Below are 15,663 nucleotides of genomic sequence, written 5' to 3'. Positions count from 1 at the left end.
GGAGTCATTGACGTTGAAATTTTTGACAGTTTCACACTTTGAAGAAGCTTGTGTTAAAGAATCTCTACCAACTTCTAAAATGGCAGCCTAAGATTATATTCTTAGTCTTTGTATTGCATTCATGGCCGATACTTTAATTTTATATGTATTTGATAAATATAGATTAAATGCTGGCTATGTCCAATGCCAAACTATTGCTAGAGAATTGAGGGATGACATAAAAATGAAAAACTGAAGCTGAATTAAAACCTTTTAATTACAAAAATGATTACGGTTCTCCATTCCAACTCCTACCTCATCCATCATCTCATATATATAATTAAGATTGAAAACAGTATTGAAATAAACAATAACATAAATGTACGAAAATACAATGAACTGCTGATTTTTCTTGTGCATACTACTTTAATGCATACTTTGAAATGTTGAATAATTCTTTTCAGAAGCCTGTGTTTTGGTGTTTCTGCTTTTCTGGCTCCCTAAGCACAAGCTTTAAAACGCTTTTTGGATAATCCAGTACTGAACTCTCCCCTCCAAAGAATTTGCATTCTACCAGGAGAGAGACATATAGAACTTGAAATAGAATGAAAAAGAGTGAGGCCAGGGAGTCAAGTGCCGAGTGTTAACTAAATATAGATTTGCCAGTCTGAAAGTTGCAAATATGCATGTAACTATTATGATCTGATCCAATCTAAAAGTTCCATATCAGGAGTGTAGTTTATTCTGTATGAATCTTGAGATAGGAGACCTAGATAGTGGGAACTATAGGATCATCACTACAGATATTCAGATATCAGCTAATTGTTTTGTTTTCCATTCTGACAGTGTGTCAGAGGATCCTGGACTCTTCCCAGTCATGTATTTCTTATACCTAATAATAACCAGAATTAATTAAAATTGTATAATTGTTTGTTTTCTATGGCCTATCTGCGTTTCTTCCTACTCAGTGTTGTGTTGGGAGTTGAAATGTACCAGCTTAGAATAACCAATTGTTAAATTTAAAAAATTTTGTGAGCTGGTTGTTGAATACAGTCATTATTAAAAATTAAATTATATAAGCTTACAGTTAAATCAGGAACATTAAAATCACGGGTAAAAAATACTCAAAACTCATCACTCTTTAATAATGTTGTTAAATTTTACTCTTATCTATGCTTTTGAGGTTACTTATCTATTTTGCTTATATATTTTGAGGTTAGAAATACTATATAATGTTTTACTTCCACACATCTTGTATCAGTAAAAATAATAATATATATAAAATGCATTATATTGTATATGCATAATTTCCCTCAGAGAGCTTATTGTTAAGCATTTACCAGCACACATCATTCCTAACGATGAGTAAAATCAAATAAAACTTGCTGTATCAAATTCAGATTTAAATAGATTTCCTTTCTTTTCCTCTTTTCTTTCCCTGTCCTTTCTTTTTTTCTCTTTTTCCTCTTTCCCTCCCACCTTACTTCCTTCTCTGTTTTTTCTGTTTCTCTCATCCTTTCTTCATAGTGACTAGTAGGCACTATATGAAACTGAGAAAGCTAGAAAGCACCTGAATTTCAGATTGTGTCAGGTATCAGTTGAATAACAGTACCTTCAAAGATGGGGTGGGAGTATTTTTAAATTTTTAATTTATATTGAAACTTGAATAGCATATTACATTGCAGTGATATTTCATAGATTAAATTTATCATTTCTGTGAAAATTCATTTGAGATATGAAAATAGTCCATGAGTTTCTGTCTGTTAGCAATGCTCTCCAAATTGTTTTTTCTAAGTAATTATCTAGTCTTTTCAGAATTTATGTTAACAAGGGTGCATTTTGACTAAAGTCGTTCTAAAATAAATTTGGTTTATAGAATTGACAGTAGCTACCATTTATTGTGCTAGGTACTCAATGTTATTTCTAACCCTTGCAATAATCCACCAGGCTGGTATTATTAATCCCAGTATACAGATGAGAAAACTGAGATTAAGCAACTTTTTTATTGTCATATACCTCATAAATTTCCGAGCCGGTTGCCTGTTTGAGGTTTGTCTCCAAAGCCTATGCTCTTTTCAAATACCATCCTGTCCTGAGGCTAGTTCTTATTAATAGCATATTAGGAAAATTAGATCTTACAACAAAAGCTTTTTATTTTTATGGCTATTTATCACAAGAACTATTTACACACAGAAAATTACAGTTCACAAAAACTTTGTAGTTATGCATTCAGCTTACGTAAACGTTTTATACTCATTTAATTTTATTTCTGTCCTCACAGCCTTGGTGGAGGACCAGACGATGCAAAAGAAATTATGAGACACAGTTTCTTTTCTGGAGTAAACTGGCAAGATGTGTATGATAAAAAGGTAGGTTATCTTCATGGCATAGTGTTTATATATTTTGGTTAAAATGAATTTACAGCAAAAAAATTTTTAAGTGAATAAAAGTTAATGATGTAATTATATTTTTCATTTTTACTCAGTCATTTAATTGAATATAGGACTTCTTAGCACAAAATTTTCTTGATAGTTTTGACTCCCAAAATGAATTTTGAAATTTTATTCAATGTGATCAAACAATTTTCCTTTTTTATCACAGTAATTTGTTAGTTTGCTTCTCATCATTTCCTTAATTCATAAAAAATAAAGGCACCAATGTTATGTTATTCTTCAGGAAAACTAACTAGCAAAACAATCATAATTTTAAAACTTTGTCTCTGTGCCTTTCATTTTAAAGTGATCTCTTCATATTTATTTATACAATTTCTTATTTTAAAAGGAATTTAAAGCAATTTAGTTTTAATATTTAACAAAGTAATAAATGTATTTGTCTTCTTTGGAACATCTCTGTTATTTGAAATAGAACTTAAAGACGCAGAGAATGGATGCTACAAATTATATGATTTTATTTTTACTGTAATCTGCTTAGTACTTGTTTTTAATACTGCAGTGTTTACTTAAGTTTAGGAACAGGAAATTATTGTGTTTGTTCTATCTTTAAAATTTTTTTAATTTTATTTTTACTACTTCAGATATTGTTAGTATAGACACTGATTTTTATATTTTGAGTTTCAAATGCTCATATAAAAATTTTACTATGAAATGTTTATGTAGTTCAGCATTTGCTTAGAATTTTTATCTAGTCATTTTGTGTAGTTAGTCCTTCCATTTCAATTTATTCCAGGTTTCCATATTTTTCTCTAAAACATATATCAGTCAACATTTATGTAGTGTCTATTTTGTGCCAAATATTCTTCTCTATTAATTCCTAAAGATAGAATGATATCATATGAGTTATGAGGAAGTGAGACAAGTACTTCATTTTTGTATTATGTTACAGTAATAGGGAGTATGGTGATTTTGTAAGCATTTCCTGTAACTAGGTGTTTAAAATAGTTGCACCATGTTACAATACCTCTACTCAAACTTCACTTCAATTAAACTTACATCTCTTCAGCTCGGTGCTTTGTGACCACCTAGAGGGGTGGGATAGGGAGGGTGGGAGGGAGATGCAAGAGAGAGGAGATATGGGGATATATGTGTATGTATAGCTGATTCACTTTGTTATAGAGCAGAAACTAGCACACCATTGTGAAGCAATTATGCTCCAATAAAGATGTTAAAAAAAAAAAAAAAAACTTCTGAGTTTCTACCATGTATAAAGCACTGAGGTAAGTATTGGATCCTTCTCAAATCTTATGAGAAGCTTGTGACCATTCTTAAGTTTCCTCAGTGTTTAGTAACTACATGTAGACAGGTATACATCCACTTTATAACACTGATGATATTCTTTATGAGTTGCATCCATATATAGCCCCTAATGCACTATGTACTGTTTATCATGTCAGTGCAATATAAAAGAACCTGAAATTGGGAGACTGCGATTGACATATATACACTAATACGTATAAAATAGATAACTAATAAGAACCTGCTGTATAAAAAAAATAAATAAAATTAAATTTAAAAAAAAAGAACCTGAAAAAGAAATCTGAAAAGTATCAAGATCTTGGCGTGTCTCCTAGAAATAATATATGGTCAGAGGTTTTCTTTGGCAGACAAAGTTATAAGCCGCAACTAAATATTCCTTTGATATACCCTGTCCAAGGAGGATTCCACCACAACCACCAACAACAAAATATGACAGAAAGAAAAATTTCTTTAAGAGACAAATGTGGAGCACCAGTATGACACTGGTAACCTTAAAGAAGGGGCAAAACATGGACTTTCTTCAGTCCTATTCAGAGAGTAAGATATGCTACAAAGATTTCGTCATCAGCATGCAGCTTTTCATGTTAAATTGTAGTTTGGCATCACCTAGAGAACGCTCTGAGAACCCACTTAGCACACAGTGAAGAAGCAAGGCTTATCCTGTCACTGTTCCACTGGGCTCAACATGCCCAGAGGTAGGTACTATTAAGATGTCTACCCAGGCAGCTCCCTTGTGGTGAATGGAACTGGAGAAGCCAGCAAGTAGGGTAGGAGAAGGAGCTGCCAAAGCACAGCTTTGGATGATATGTGTGAAGAAATGAGTTTAAATTGTTAGTATGTTGATAAAAATAGTTGCTACTTAATTTGAGCAAAGATGTTAACAATCTTGCATAAAGAAACGCAACCACAAAAATCACAAAGTTTCTACACTCATTTACGCCTGCTACAGGTTTACTCTGGGGGTGTGGGTAGTATACTGGATGTCAGATAAGGTACTAATGTTTTCAGCCATCTTCACACACCTGAAGAAGAACAGCGTCATAGCAGCATGCTTAAATTTTGAGACTCCTTCTAAAAGGATGTGAAAATACGATTGGTTTTATTTGGGTTTGTATTGTATCACTAACAAACAAGGAATTAATTATAGGAATGCTAATGCCAGTAGCTATTTTAATGAATTCATTTGTAATTCTAGTGTTTTCAAACGTTTTTAAGGGGTCCTATGTCTTTAAAACACGTAACTTATTCATAAAAGGTTAGTTCATCTCTAAGATCAGGTATTTTTTTATTACAGTTTTACTAATGTGCTTTGGGACATTTACGACTTTTATAGATTTATTACATGATTATTGGCCATTTTTCTATATATTGTGGCAAACCTAGAGATGAAGGCACATGTAAAGATCCTGGTATCTTTAGGGGAAAGCTAAATCTCTTCCTAGGCAAAGTTAAAAGTGAATTAATCTTAATGACAAGTATCATGATGTACCACTCTAAAGAACTTGATACTGGAAGGTGGAAATACTCATCCTGGATCTGCTTCTTCCCTCTTGTGTGGAAATGGACAAGTTGTTTTACTCCCGCATAAAATTATGATCTTTGAAGTATCTTCAAGCTTTAGGATTCTCTGGTAGGATATTTTATAATAAGAATTTATCTAGTTAAATTTCTATATAAGATTTATACTCAGTTTGTCAACGTCTACAAAAAAGTCTGCTGGGATTTTCTGTGAGATTATGTTCAATTTATAGAAAAATTTGGGAAGAATTGGCATTTGAACATGCTATACGTCTCCATTTATTTAGGTCTTCTTTAATTACTCTCAGTAATATTTCATAATTTTCAGTGTTTAGTTCTTACCCATATTTTGTTAAATTTATCCATAAGTATTTCATGTCTTCTGATGTGGATGGTATTTTTAAATTTCATTTCCATATTGTTTGCTACCAGTAGAAATAGGATTGATTTTTGTATATTGACCTTGTATGCTACAAGCTATTAGTTTTAGTAGCTTTTTTTGTACGTGACTTAGGGTTATCTAAATAGGAGATCATATCTTCTATAAATAAAAAGTTTTACTTCATTTTCAATCTGCACGTATTTTATTTATTTCTTTTGCCTTATTATATTGGGTAGGACCTTTCTACAAAGTGGAATAGAAATGATGAGAGTTGACATCCTGGCTTTGTTTCTAATCTTAGGGAGAAAACATTTTTTACCATTAAATATGACATTAATCACATCTAGCACCGAAACCTTCATTACTAAATGTCATTCTCCAGTAAAAAGAACCAAGGTTATTTGGAGAAGTAGTTGATCCCACAGCTGGGATGGGGAAAGTGAAAGAAGAGCCCAAGGAATTCTGTGGTACCAGAAAATAAAAAAACAAAGGTAGATGGAAAAAGGTGCATGTTTGTAGGACACAGGAGCCAACCTTAAATAATTCCCAGTGGTGAAAGCTGGAACAATTTCAGTAGCAAAACAAATATTGTATATGACCAAAAATATAAGATACATATCCATGAGTCTATACTGCAGAAATTAATGATTGAACAAATAGATAAAATATTGAGAAGAGACATGTCTTCATTATAGGTGAATTCCAGTTAATAAATGTAGAAGGAATCAGGGAAATAGAAAATTACCATTAAAACACCAGAATAAAAATTGCTGTATGCAAGATTCACCAATGAATGTTAAAATCAGTGGGCAAAAGTTTAAGAAGGAGGATATTTGCATAGTGTCAACGTATCTTTCCCCAAATACTTATTTACAAAGATTAAAAGAGTAATTTTACAATAAAAAGCCTTGGCAAACAGTCTTAAACCAAGTGATCAAGATTAATATCACAAGTAATAAGACACTGAAATCATTATAACCCATGATATGATGCCCTGAGAAGGCTGTATCACTTTTGTACTATTTTTCCTCAAAATGCATAACCTCAGTATAATCATGAGAAAACCTAAGAAACCCTCAAAAGTGTCAGCTTCATGAAAGGCAAGGAATGATTGTGGAACTTTCACAGATTGGAAGAGACTAAGGTGGCATGATGACTAAATGCAATGTGGGATTCTAGATTGGATCTTGGAATAGAATAGGGCCATAAGTGGAAAAACTGGTGAAATCTAAATAAATTTGGTAGTTAATACTTTTGTACCAATTTAATTTATTAGTTTTGATAACTGTACTATGGCTGTATAAACTATTAGCATCAGGGGAAGGTGTGTAAAGGGTATATGGGAACTATTTGTACTATTTTTCTAAGTCTTTTCTAAGCCTAAAATTATTTCAGTATAACAAGTTATAAAACTTAGATCTAAGTGTAGGGTTTTTAATACCTCCTTTATTGGGTTGGGGAAGTTCCTTCTATTCCTAGTATGGTAACATTTTTTATCATGAATAAGTGTTGAATTTTATAAAAAGTTTTTTGCATCTATTGCGATGATCATATGGTTTTTCTCCTTTATATTCTGTTAAAATGGTGAATTGTATTGATTGTTTTTCTAATGTTAAATGAACCTTCTATTCCTGGGGGAAAATCTGCTTACTTATGATATTATCCTTATTATGTATTGCTAGATTTGATACAATGTGTTTTTTAAAGGGTTCTTTGCATGCTTAAATCATTCATGATACTGAGGCGTCATCTTCTTTTCTTAGAATGTCTTTGTATGGTTTTCATTTCAGGATCATGTTTACCTTTTTAAAATGAGGTGAGAAGTATGCCCTCCTCTTCAGTTGTATGGAATTGTTTCTGTAGAATTTATATTAAATGTTCCTTAAATCTTTGGTAGAATTTACCAGTAAAGCCCCTTGGGCCTAGAGTTTTCTCATTGTTGGGAGGTTTGTTAACTATGAACTTAATTCTTGAATAGTTAAGGGACTATTCTGGTTATTCTTGAATAGTTAAGGGACTATTCTGGTTATCTCTTTTTTCTTGATTGAGTTTTGGTATTTTATGGCTTTCAAGGAATTTGTCATCTAAGTTTGCTAATTTATTGGCTTAAAAATGTTTGCAATATTCTCTTTATATCTTTATAGTGTTTGTTGTATATGTAGTGATGACTTCTTTTATTCCTGATATTGGTATATTGTTTTTCTGTGTTCAAAGTCATTAATTCTCATCTTTATTCTGCTTCTTTTGAGTTGATGTTGCTTTTCTTTCTCTGTCTTCTTTAGGAGAAAGCTAAGATGATTGGCTTGAGACCTTTCTCTTTTTTCTAGCATAAGCACTTAATGCTGTGTTTCTATCTAAGGACAGCTAGCCATGCTTTGCGAATTTTGATATTGTTGTCTTTTCATTTCAAAATATTTTTAGTTCTTCTTGTGATTCCTTCTTAACTCAGGGATTATTCAGGAGAGTGTTGTTTACAATTTCCAAATATATGGATTTTTCAGACATCTTTCTGTTATTGATTCCTACTTATGTATGGTTGGAAAACATATTTCATATGATATTAATCCTTTAAAATTTATTGAGATTTGTTTTATGGTCGATAAAATGGTTTATCTTGGTGTATGTTTCATACACACTTGAAAAAAATGTGTATTCTACTTACATTGCATAAAATATTCTACCAGTATCCATTAGGTCAAGATGATTGACAGTGTTGTTTATGTCCCCTATATTATTACTGATTTTATGTCTACTTGTTCTATCAGTTACTGAAAAAGGATCATTGAAGTCTTTAGCTATAATTGTGGATTTGCTTGTTTCTCTTTTTAGATCTGCTTCTTGAATTTTGAAGCTTCATTGTTAGTTACATACACATTTAGGATTGCTATGTCTTCTTAGTGAATCTACCCCTTTTTCATTATGAAGTGTTCTTTTATATTTGTAGCATTAATCTTTGTTTTGAAATGTACTTTATCTGACATTAATATAAGTACTCCAGCTTTCTTTTGAATTTGTATATTTTTACCATCTTGTTATTTTTAACCTATATCATTATATTTAAGTGTATTTTCTCTTAGACATGATATAGTTGATTCTTGCTTTTTTTTTTGGATTTAATGTATGAGGATTTTATTTACAACGTTATTAACGACAACAACAACAAAATTAAACATAGGTTACTGCAGCTGATCCTGTGAGATTTAAGAAGTTCCATTTTAAATTGCCATCAAATTGTCCAAAGATATACAATACTAAATCTGTGGTTTTCTTTATGAAGTACAGTGCTCATATTTTAGGCAGTCCTTTTTTTTTTTTTAAATAAATTTATTTATTTATTTTTGGCTGCCTTGGGTCTTCGTTGCTGCGTGCGAGCTTTCTCTAGTTGTGGTGAGCGGGGGCTGCTCTTCATTGTGGTGCGCGGGCTTCTCATTGTGGTGGCTTCTCTTGTTGTGGAACACAGACTCTAGACTCACAGGCTTCAGTAATTGTAGCTCGGAGCTCTAGAGCGCAGGCTCAGTAGTTGTGGCACATGGCCTTAGTTGCTCCGAGGCATGTGGGATCTTCCCGGACCAGGGCTCAAACCCGTGTCCCCTGCATTGGTAGGTGGATTCTTAACCACTGCACCACCAGGGAAGCCCTAGTCAGTCTTTTAAACATATAAATACAAAAGAAATGAAATCACTCATTAAAAACTGTGTTAAATGAAGGGTATTTTAAATTTACATTTATGTTGTCCTTGTAATAATACATGCCCAATGAAAATCAGGAGCTTGAAGGGCAATTACACTTCCTACCTGAGTGGACAGTTAGAACAATCAATCATTTTCAGTTTATCATGAACTACTCTGAACTCACTATGAGATGTAGCCAAAGTCAGAATACAGGAGTTAGGGAGAATATTCCTTTTTTGGAGGCAAGTAAGCCCACCAGAATCTGCATGGAAAATAAACATCCTATTGAAGAATTCTAGGTGGAAAAATTAATGTAGTCAATTTCAACCATGCTGAGCTGGCTTAATTTTTTCATTGACTTGTATGATGTCATTCTTCTAAATCAAGTGTGTTTAAGTTCTTTTAGATCATCCACATCTTCCCCCAAAAAGGTTTTCATCAATAGGAATAGCATTGATGGCTCCATTTTTCTGTCCCTTCCCTTCATTGTCTTCTTCCAAATCACTTCTTTTGCCATTTTTAGCCCTACCTCTGTAAGCTTTGCTTAATTTGTTTTTATCTCTTTCTGAAGAATGTGTACTGAAATCTTTCAAGACTGGCTACAGTAATACCTGTCTCATCTATATCGCTCATTGAATCATCAGCCTCATCTCCACCTGTTCCCTGGGTGTAACAGGTATCGTCTGCTTCCTCCTCATTATCATCAGCTCAGGATGAAATTCAAACATCTCACAACTACTGAAAACTAGTGCCTACCCTGTTTTGAAGTCTGCTTTCCTTCTTTCCATTCCTTGCTTAAGTTTATCAATCTCTTCTTGTTTTTTCCTTGCAGATAAGAAAAGATTCTGGAGTTATTTTGGCAGCATTTGGACCTAGGGCAGAACACTTTTTCAATTAGATCTTCTAATGAAATTCTCTGTTTTTTCTCTTCTTTCTTTTCATAAAAGATAAAAATATACAATACAGTATAAATACAATACAATACAAATCCAGGAGGAAGTGTATCATGATACATGCAAATATCTCCCCCTCCATGGCATATCCAAAGCCAGCCATATCTGTTGTTTTCAGTAGCTTCAAAGAAATGTCTGCACACTAACAGTTTAGGAGTTTTTCTTTTCTGCCTCACTGTGCTTGTTACTCACTGCTTCTTCCAGTTTTTTTCTCATCCCAATTAACTGTAGTATACTTTTCAAGTTCTTCACTGCTTGCATCATATTTTCTCACCACAGTCAAGTCATGAGAGAACTTATACTTATCTCCTTTAGTGCTCTGCCCATGCACGTACCACAGATTCAGGATCTGCACCTTTACTTAGTTTTTGAGCAGCAACTACAGGTTTGAATAGCTCATTTAGCTCTTGCAATTCTTACTTCTTGTCATCTTTCTTCAGTTTCTCTTTGGCTTCCCTTTATGCTACCTGATGTGGATTTTGTTGACCAAATTGAACTTGATGAGTGACAGCCTTGATAAACTTTTTTTGCTTTGCTCCTTTCTTGTTCTTTAGACCAAAAGTTTTGTCTCCAATAATCTTCTTTTTCTACTCCACTTTTTTGCTTCCCCCAGCCTGAGCAGGTTTCTTGGTTGGGGGGCAGGGGGCATTGTGGAGACAGTTGATACCAGCCAGACTTCAGCACAGTTGGATACCATCAGGGGATCTGGACCCATGGCAGGAGGAGGAAGATGAACACACAGCCACCTTAGTCACTGTACCATACCTTGATTTTTTCTTATTCATTAGATAATATATGACTTTTAATGGAATGTGCAGCCCATTTTTATTTAATTCGATTATTGACATAGTTGGGTTGAAATCTGCCATCTTGCAGTTTGTTTTTTATTTGTTTCTTTATCTGCGTTCTTTTGGATTTATTGAATATTTTTATGATTCCATTTTATCTGAGCTATTGTGTCATTATCTATACTCCTTTGTTTTCTTCTCTTGAGATTGTTTTAGAGTTTTCCATATATATGCTTAACTTATCACACTGTACCTTCAGTTAATATTATAAACATATCACTTTCAATAGCATATTTCTGTTTCCCCTTCCATTCTTTATGCTATCATTTTCATATATTTTACTTTCACATGTTATAAACATCACAATACATCATAATTCTCTTTAGCTTTAGACAATTATATTTTAATGTGCTGAAAAATGCTTTATATTTACTACTAGTAGCACTCTCCATTCCTTTATGTAGATCCATGTGTCCATCTGGTATTGTTTTTTGTTTTGTTTTTTCTTCTTCATTGTTTTTCTTTAGCCTTTACTCTAAAGCTCATTTAGCTCCATGTCTAAGACATGATCCCCCTAATTTGGAAATATTCATGGAAAAAAGAATGCATTTGAAGGAAATACAGGCTTGGAATTGATGGGAATGTGACATTTTAGAGGGGAGACAAGTGTAAGAAGAAATAAAGTCATTATGATTGAAGTGCATGAAATAATTCTGAAGCTGGGAAGAACCAGCAATTTATGGTAGATGCAGAAAATGGAGAATTGAGCCTGTTAATTTGATATCATTTCTTGAAAATTTAGCTCATGTTTGATTGATCCACCTACTCGCCAGAATTATAAATCCTGAAGTAGGGGAATGACATAAGATGATTGGACCTTTTCAAGTTTGTTGGTATAGACTTAGGCAGAAGAGTTTGGAAAAGAGAATCTGATTTAGAGATTGCTGCAATGATACAAGTGTTAAGCAGTAGAGTCCAATGAAACAGAATAAAGGCAATGAGGAAGGAAAAAGAAATGTGAATTCTATAGATATTTTATTTTATTTTATTTTATTTTATTTTTTTTAATTATTAGCACCTTTAATTAATTATTTATTTATTTATTTATTTATTTTGGCTGTGTTGGGTCCTTGTTTCTGTGCGAGGGCTTCCTCTAGTTGCGGCAAGTGGGGGCCACTCTTCATCGCGATGCGTGGGGTTCTAACTATCGCGGCCTCTCTTGTTGCGGAGCACAGGCTCCAGACGCGCAGGCTCAATAGCTGTGGCTCACGGGCCCAGCTGCTCTGCGGCATGTGGGATCTTCCCAGACCAGGGCTCGAACCCGTGTCCCCTGCATTAGCAGGCAGATTCTCAACCACTGCGCCACCAGGGAAGCCCCTATAGATATTTTAAAGAAGTAAGAATTAGTAATCCAGTATGACAATCCTGGGGAAATGGGGGAGGATTATTGCTGGTTTTTGTAATAATTTAATTTTAAATGGAATTATTTCAGGGCTAGAAATACAGCACTAACATTTGGAAATGAGAGCAAGAATCAATAAGGAAATTCAATTAATTTAAAGTTGTGGGAATGGATTTCCTCTATAAAAAGGAGAGGAATGAGAAAATAAATGGGAAAGGGGAGGAGACTTAGGGAGAGAGACACAGGGGGAGGGAAGGTATGAGAACACTGAGAGCTATGATTATTAAAAAATATCCATGGTCAGGAATGGGAGTTGGTTTGAGGACACATTTTTGTAAGGTGTGTCAAGGTCCTTTGTGAAGTATTATTTAAAAAGTTGCAGTGGCACTTTTCTGACTGAATCATGACTCTCTATTTTCTGGTTGAAAAACTCAGCATGAGGAGTTTGGTGATTGATGGCAGTCATGCCAATGTTAGTGATTGTTATTGTTTTCATAAGTAAAGCAAGGTTAGACAAGTATAACATGAACACTAACAAAGAAGAGAGAGAAGCTAAGAAGATGCTTCTAGGTAGCTTCATGTTGATATTCTCCTTATCCTACTCAAATGGTGGTTCAGTCTAAAACTTCAGGTCAAAGAAAGATGAGCCACAAATATCTACCAAATGTTCTGACAGTTTAACTTTAAAATTACTCTCTTCTGTTGATTGTGAGGCATTGCACTGAGGATATAAAAGAACACAGACAGCTGTCAAAACTAACGTTAGTTGTGATATGAAATGCAAATGGTTTAAGCTGTAAAAGCCCTCAAGTGGGTTAAAAACAAAATATAACTAGATGTTCTGTACAAGAATCTCACCTAAAACAAAATTACACAGAAAAGTGGAAAAAATAAGAGGATGAATAGAGGTTTAACACTCAAATGTCACAAAAAGTAAACAGAGACAATTATAATTTTGAGCTAAGTAGATTTCAACACGTAAATATTAAATGGGAGAAGTCAGTTTGGGCATAATGAACAATAGTATGATCTCCAACATAAAAAGTAAAATTTTTGCACCAAATAGCATTTATGTGCACAAAACACTATTAGAAATGCCAGAAGGCCTGATAGAAATGCAATTTCTTTCTTAATGTGGCAGATGTTCATCAACTTTGTTGATCTTTTGAAAGAGCCAGCTTGTGATTTTGGTGATTTTCTCTATCAGTTTTCAATTTTCAAATTTATGGATTTATGCTCTCATTTTTATTTATTTTCTTCTCCTTATTTCAGATTTTATTTGCTCTTCTATTTCTGGTTTCCTAAACTGGAAGTGTAGATTATTGTTTTTAGATCTTTCTTTTCAAATGTATGATTCAATGCTATACGTTTTCCTATATATACTGTTTTTACTGCATCCCACAAATTTTGATAAGTTGTATTTTCATTTTTATTTGGTTAAAAATATATTTAAATTTTTCTTAAGACATCTTATTTGACCTATATGTTATGTAGAACTATATTATTTAATCTCTAAGTATTTGGAGTTTTTCCAGATATCTTTAACTTATTGATTGCCAGTTTAATTCTGTTGTGGTTTGAGAGCATACCTTTGTATGATTTCTGTTCTTTTAAATTTTTTAAGGTGTGTTTTATGGCCTAGAATATGGTTTGTCTTGGTGAATGTTCTGTGAGCTTATTAAGAAGAATGTGTATTGCTACTGTTGTTGGAGAAGGTAGTCTATAAATATCAGTTAGATCCAGTTGGCTGATGGTGCTTTTCAGTCCTTACTAATTTTCTGCCTGCTGGATCTGTCAATTACTGATAAAGGGATGTTAAAGTCTCCAACTGTAATAGTGAATTAATCTATTTCTCCTTGCAGTTCTATCAGTTTTTGTCCATTGTATTTTGAAACTCTCTTGTTACATGCGTACACATTAAGCATTGTTACGTCTTTTTGGAGAATTAACCCCTTTATCATTATGTAATGTCTCTTTTTATCTGTGATAATTTTCATTACTCTGAAGTCGGCTCTGTCTTAAATTAATATAGCTACTCCAGCTTTCTTTTGATAAGTGTTACCATTGTTTCCCTTACTTATTTTTTAACCTGCAATTAATGCAGTCTTAGATCACATTAGTTTGTTTTTTTTTTATAGAAGTACAGTTGATTTACAATATCCTGTTAGCTTCAGGTGTACAGCCCAGCAATTCATTTATACATATGTATATTTTTTTGTCTTCAGATACTCTTCCCTTATAGGTTATTACAAAATATTGAGTATAGTTCCCTGTGCTATACAGTAGATTCTTGTTGGTTATCTATTTTATATGCAGTAGTGTTAATGCCAACCTCATAATTTATCTTTCCCCCCACCCCCTTTCCCGTTTGGTAACCATAAGTTTGTTTTCTATGTCTGTGAGTGTCTTTCTGTTTTGGAAATATCTGTTTTGGAAATAAGTTCATTTGTAACTTATTTATTTTTTTTTTTAGGTTCCACATATAAGCAATATCATATGATATTTATCTTTCACTGTCTGGCTTATGTTACTTCACTTAGTATGATAATCTCTAGGTCCATCTATGTTGCTGCAAATGGCATTATTTCATTCTTTTTTATGGCTGAGCAATATTCCATTGTATATGTATACATCACATCTTCTTTATCCATTCATCTGTCGATGGACATTCAGGTTGCTTTCATGTCTTGTCTATTGTGAATAGTGATGCTATGAACCTCATGTATCTTTTTGAATTATGACTTTCTCTGGATATATGCCTGGGAGTGGGATTGCAGGATCATATGGTAGCTCTATTTTTAGTTTTTAAGAAGCCTCCATACTGTTCTCCATAGTGGCTGCACCAATTTACATTCCTGCCAACAGTGAAGAAGGGTTCCTTTTTTTCCACACCCTCTCCAGCATTTATTATGTGTAGACTTTTTGATGTTGGCCATTTTGAGCAGTGTGAGGTGGTACCTCATTGTAGTTTTGATTTGCATTTCTCTAACAATTAGTGATGTTGAGCATCTTTTCATGTGCCTTTTGGCCATTTGTGTGTCTTCTTTGGACAGCTACATGTAAAAGAATGAAATGAGAACATTCTCTAACACCATACACAAAAATAAACTCAAAATGGATTAAAGACCTAAATGTAAGACCAGATACTATAAAAATCCTAGAGGAAAACGTAGGCAGCACACTGTTTGAGCAATATCTTTTTGGATTCATCTCCTAGAGTAATGGAAAAAATAATAATAAACAAATGGGACCTAATT

At 33.3% G+C, this 15,663-nt stretch overlaps 1 protein-coding gene and 1 pseudogene across 5 annotated transcripts in view; one reads left to right on the top strand and one right to left on the bottom strand.

Moving 5' to 3' along the window:
• AKT3 (AKT serine/threonine kinase 3) overlaps nt 1-15,663 on the top strand; it is a 386,660-nt gene that overhangs the window by 301,798 nt on the left and 69,199 nt on the right. For all 5 annotated transcript variants that reach the window (XM_059940876.1, XM_059940883.1, XM_059940866.1 and 2 more), the window contains one exon: nt 2,261-2,348. In XM_059940876.1, coding sequence (XP_059796859.1) covers nt 2,261-2,348 — 88 coding nt within the window. The remainder of the gene's footprint in view (nt 1-2,260; nt 2,349-15,663) is intronic.
• LOC132347371 (zinc finger CCCH domain-containing protein 15-like) lies at nt 9,633-11,085 on the bottom strand (annotated as a pseudogene).

This window comes from Balaenoptera ricei, chromosome 1, assembly GCF_028023285.1.
Source record: "Balaenoptera ricei isolate mBalRic1 chromosome 1, mBalRic1.hap2, whole genome shotgun sequence".
Lineage (NCBI taxonomy): Eukaryota > Metazoa > Chordata > Mammalia > Artiodactyla > Balaenopteridae > Balaenoptera > Balaenoptera ricei.
The sequence above is the reverse complement of the archived record's forward strand: the minus strand, read 5'-3'. Positions and strand labels throughout refer to the sequence as shown.